Source organism: Agelaius tricolor, unplaced genomic scaffold (assembly GCF_023055355.1).
Source record: "Agelaius tricolor isolate 1412-34295 unplaced genomic scaffold, bAgeTri1.0.p SCAF_4, whole genome shotgun sequence".
NCBI lineage: Eukaryota > Metazoa > Chordata > Aves > Passeriformes > Icteridae > Agelaius > Agelaius tricolor.
In genome coordinates, this window is record NW_027269264.1 from 8,435,880 (window position 1) to 8,440,135 (window position 4,256).

The 4,256-nt window shown below is 51.4% G+C and overlaps 1 protein-coding gene across 1 annotated transcript; it reads right to left on the reverse strand.

Moving 5' to 3' along the window:
- Positions 1–212: 212 nt before the first annotated feature.
- On the reverse strand, positions 213–1,436 carry TUSC1 (tumor suppressor candidate 1). The gene has a single exon (XM_071424506.1). It carries the CDS (start codon positions 1,422–1,424, stop codon positions 852–854), a length of 573 nt encoding a protein of 190 aa, XP_071280607.1. The 5' UTR covers positions 1,425–1,436; the 3' UTR covers positions 213–851.
- Positions 1,437–4,256: the final 2,820 nt, after the last annotated feature.

Here is a 4,256-nt window from a genome sequence, read left to right on the forward strand (position 1 = left end):
ACCAGCAAATTTTCTAGCAAAATTAATTCTCTAGCAAGTTTTTCTAGGTCTGAACAATAGCTAATTTCCTTCCAAACAACAGATAATTAAGAAGGTACAGTAATAAAAAACCCAATTCTTTGGACTTTGGGAAGGCATAGTGCAATGACCTGAAGGCTCTTCACCTACAGCTTCAGAAAGTCCCTGTTAAGAATGCACACCTCAAACAATCATTTGGTGTATCATAAGTTTATTTAATAGCTGCAGTTTTGTGTGAAAATGTGAAACTCAAATCAGTATTCATGTGAGGGTGAATGAAGGCCATCATTACAAATACAAAGAGTGTTGTGCAGTAAGTGTCCAAGGCAATTCATAGTTCAAATGATCACCAACTTTTACTGGAGCACTGACAAAAGCTTTCAAGCTTGCTCCACTCCTCTTCCTAACATACACCAACTACTAAGAACTAGTCAGTCTCCATGGCTCTTGAAGCCTACATGATGGTCGCTAACTCAAGAGAAAAAAGGTGATCCACAGCTCCAGAGGAGGCACAGTTCAGTGTTGTGGGATGACACGAGATCAAGAGCTCTGCTCATCGCGGTTTTCTCATCAGCAGCCGCTTTGAGAGATTCCTCTCGTGTTCCAAGCCTCAGCTTCCCACATGAACCCGGGTATACATCTGGGAAAAAGATTAACAAACCAGAACTCCTCCTCCACCCTTTCCGTCGGAAGGGCCCGGTTTGGGAGCCGAGGGAACCCCCGGCACCGCACGGGGGTCACAGCCGGGAGCAGCGGGCGTGACCCGCCCCTACCCCACGGCGGCGGGGAGGGCCCGCGGCACCAGCCGGCACCGCCCCCTCCACCGGGGCCGCCTACACGGCCGGCACCAGGCTCTTCTTATCCAGCGGCTGCTCGTCCTCCTCGAGCAGCAGCTCCTCCAGCTCCCCTTCCTCGGCTCCCGAGGCCTCGGGCCCGCCAGCGGCCCGGCAGCGCCGCAGATGCTGCAAGGCCCGGCGGTGCTTCTCCTGCAGCCGCCCCAGCTGGGCGCGCAGGGCCTCCGCCTCCTCGCCCGGGTCGGCGGGCGGCTTGTCGGGGCCGGGCCCCAGCAGGGCCTGTCGGAAGAGGCAGCGGTTCTCGCGGCGCAGGCGGCGATTCTCCAGCCGCAGCCGCGCGTTTTCCTGGCGCAGCCGAGCGTTGTGCCACTCGCGCTCCTCCCGTTGCCGCAGCGCCTCGCTGTGGCTGGCCGCCAAGTCCGCGTAGCGCTCCGCCAGCTGCTGCGGCGAGCCCCGCGACTCGCCCCGCCAGCTCTGCCGCCCGCCGCCCGCCCCGGCCTCCTCCGCTGCCCCGCCGCGCCCGCCGCTCCCGGCGGAGGCAGCGAGCACCGCCCGCCCCCCCCGCGCCGCGCCGCTGCCCCAGCGCCCGCCCACCGCGCGCATGCGCCTCATCCGTGCCGCACCCGCCGCCGCCCGCCCGCCCGCAGCTGCCGCGAGCCGAGGGAGGGCTCCCGGTGCATGCAAATCGAGGCGGGGCCTCAGCCCGCGGGGCGGGGCCGGGCGGGGCGGGGCCGGGCGGGGCGGGGCCGGGCGGGGCGGGGCCGGGCGGGGCGGGGCCGGGCGGGGCGGGGCCGGGCGGGGCGGGGCGGGGCGGCCCCACCGCGCCCCCCTGCTGTGAGCGCGGGCGGCCGGCAGGGGGCGCGGGGGCGCCCCGGGCCTGGAAGCGCGGGTGGGCTGGCCTGGAGCGGCCCTCAGGCGCCGGGGCGCTGCTGCCGTCACACCGGGCCGGCCAGAGCCGCCTCCAGCCTGTCCTCGAACGTTGCCCGGGCTGGAGCAGCCACAGCTTCTCCAAGCAACCTGTGCCAGTGCCTCTCAGTAAAGGTCTAAATGATAGCCATTTATTTAAAACACTTCGAAAAAAAACAGCAAAGCACTGCAGGACATAAATAATCTTAGTTTTACTGTACTTTTGCTGTGACTCCTAATCAACAGAAATGAACAATTATTTCCTGTACTAAGCCATTTTCCAAGAAGAGATTGACTGGGGCGTTTCAGAAGTTCTGCATGATACGTGACTGAACCAGTTTTGCATTGAAGGAAACATGTTAATACCTGTTTATGACTCAGTACTTAATGTTGCTGCTTTGTAAATTATGAATTTACCCACCCATAAAACTTCAGTTTGAACTATAAGCTGAATCCAAAGAAGCACTGAAACTCTTCCATGTGTGTGGAAGTACACCAGGGCTTTGCACTCCAGAAAAAGAGTGGAGAGGGTAACATAGAGCTTGAGCTTTTGCTGACCAGTAAATTAAATTACAGTCATCATTAATGGAACCTTTGCTTTGATCCAAATTCCTCAAGTCTTTCAGAGAATGTTGTATCATGGGTCTCAATTTTGTTTATTCATCTGTGTTAGTTTTTTCATGTGCCTTTATTTTATGCTGGAAAATACATGCATATATACTTGCATGAGGATTGATAGTCTATATTCTTAGAAAAATTAGGTAGCATATCAGAAGACTATTTTTACTGAGTTTCAGATTCCTTTGACAGTGTTTAAACACTAATTTGGTGTTTTTAGATTAAAGACAGTGACAGAAAATCATTTGGATTGGGGAAAGATGATAAGTGAACATAGAAAAACTTTCATTGTGAGATAGGATCACACTAGAAAGCATGAAGGGGGAAAGTGCAAATGGAGAAGTAAACAGAAAAGTTGTGACTAGTTGTACAGTTTTCAGTGATTTTTTTTCTCACTGAATACCTGTGAAGAACAAAATATTTTAAACAGCAATACAGTAATGGTATTATTTTATTCCTTTTGATTAAAGCTCTATGTTTACTTAATGGTGGTAGGTCTCTGTAGATAAGAGAAAGTGACAGTACTTGTGGACTATCAGCTGGCATTAATTTTGAATCCTGTCCAACCTGCACAGGAAAATCACTCTAGAAAAACACCTCACAAGGAAAATAAAAACTCTTTGTGCCTATCACTCCCTTACAACTGAATCCATATTTTTGAAGTGAATTCAAACAGCGCTGCTGCTTGTATAATATTGAGGGTAATATTGGCTTTAGTGGAAGATATACCAAAAGGCCCAGATTGAGTTTAAATTTTTTTTGGTGCATTTTTTTTCCTCTCAAGTTACAGAGTAATAGAATGGTTTGCGTTGGGAAGGATCTTTAGAGGTCATCTAGTCCAAGTCCTTGCAATATGAAGGGGCAACTTCTTCCATGTTAGGCTGCTCAGAGCCCTGCCCAATCTAACCTTGAATGATCCCAGGCATGAGGCATCTACCAGCTCTCCAGGTAACCTGTTTCAGCGTGTCACTACTATTGCTGTAAAAAATTTCTTTCCTGTACATAGGTCTGAATCTACCCTCTTAAATCAATTACCCTTTGTCCTGTTACTATAGACCCTACTAAGAAAGTTGTCCCCATCTTTCTTTAAGCCCTCATTAAGTACTGAAAGTCCAAAATAAAGTCTCTCTCGAGTCTTCTTTTCCAGGCTGAGCAACCTCACCTGTCTCAGCCTTTCCTCGCTGGAGATGTGATTCAGCTGTCTGATCACTGTTATGGCCCCCCTCTGGGTCCACACCAAAAGAACCATATTTGTCTTGTGCTGAGGACCCCAGAGCTGGATGCAGTACTTGAGGTGGGGTCTCACCAGAATGGAGTAGAGGAGCAGAATCACCTCCCTTGGCCTACTGGCCACATTTCTTTTGAAACAGCCCAGGGTATGTTTGGCTTTCTGGGCTGCAAGAAGACATTGCTGGCTGATGTCCAGTTTTCCACTCACCAGTATCACCAAGTGCTTCTTGACAGGACTGCTCTTAATCCCTTCATTGCCTGGCCTGTACTGAGGGTTGCTCTGACCCAGGGGCAGGATCTTTTACTTGGCCTTGTTGAACCTTATGACACGTTTAACATGAGGAGTAAACCCATGAGCTCACTCCTTTAGCTTATGCAGCTCCCCCTGGATGGCATCCCAATTCCATCCCTTGTGTGTGTCAAACACACTCCTCGGCTCTTGGTGTCATCTCCAAATTTGAGGGTATACTCAATCCCACTGTCCATGTCAGTGATGAAGACATCAAATAATACTGACACCAATACAGACCCCTGAGGGACACCACTCATCATTATGGGTTTCCATCCAGACACTGAGCTGTTGAACCTTACTCTGAATTCAGCCATCCAGGCAATTCTTTACTCACCAGATAGTCCACTCAAAATCCTCCCTCCAACTTAAGAGAGAAAGATGATGTAGGGGAATGTGTC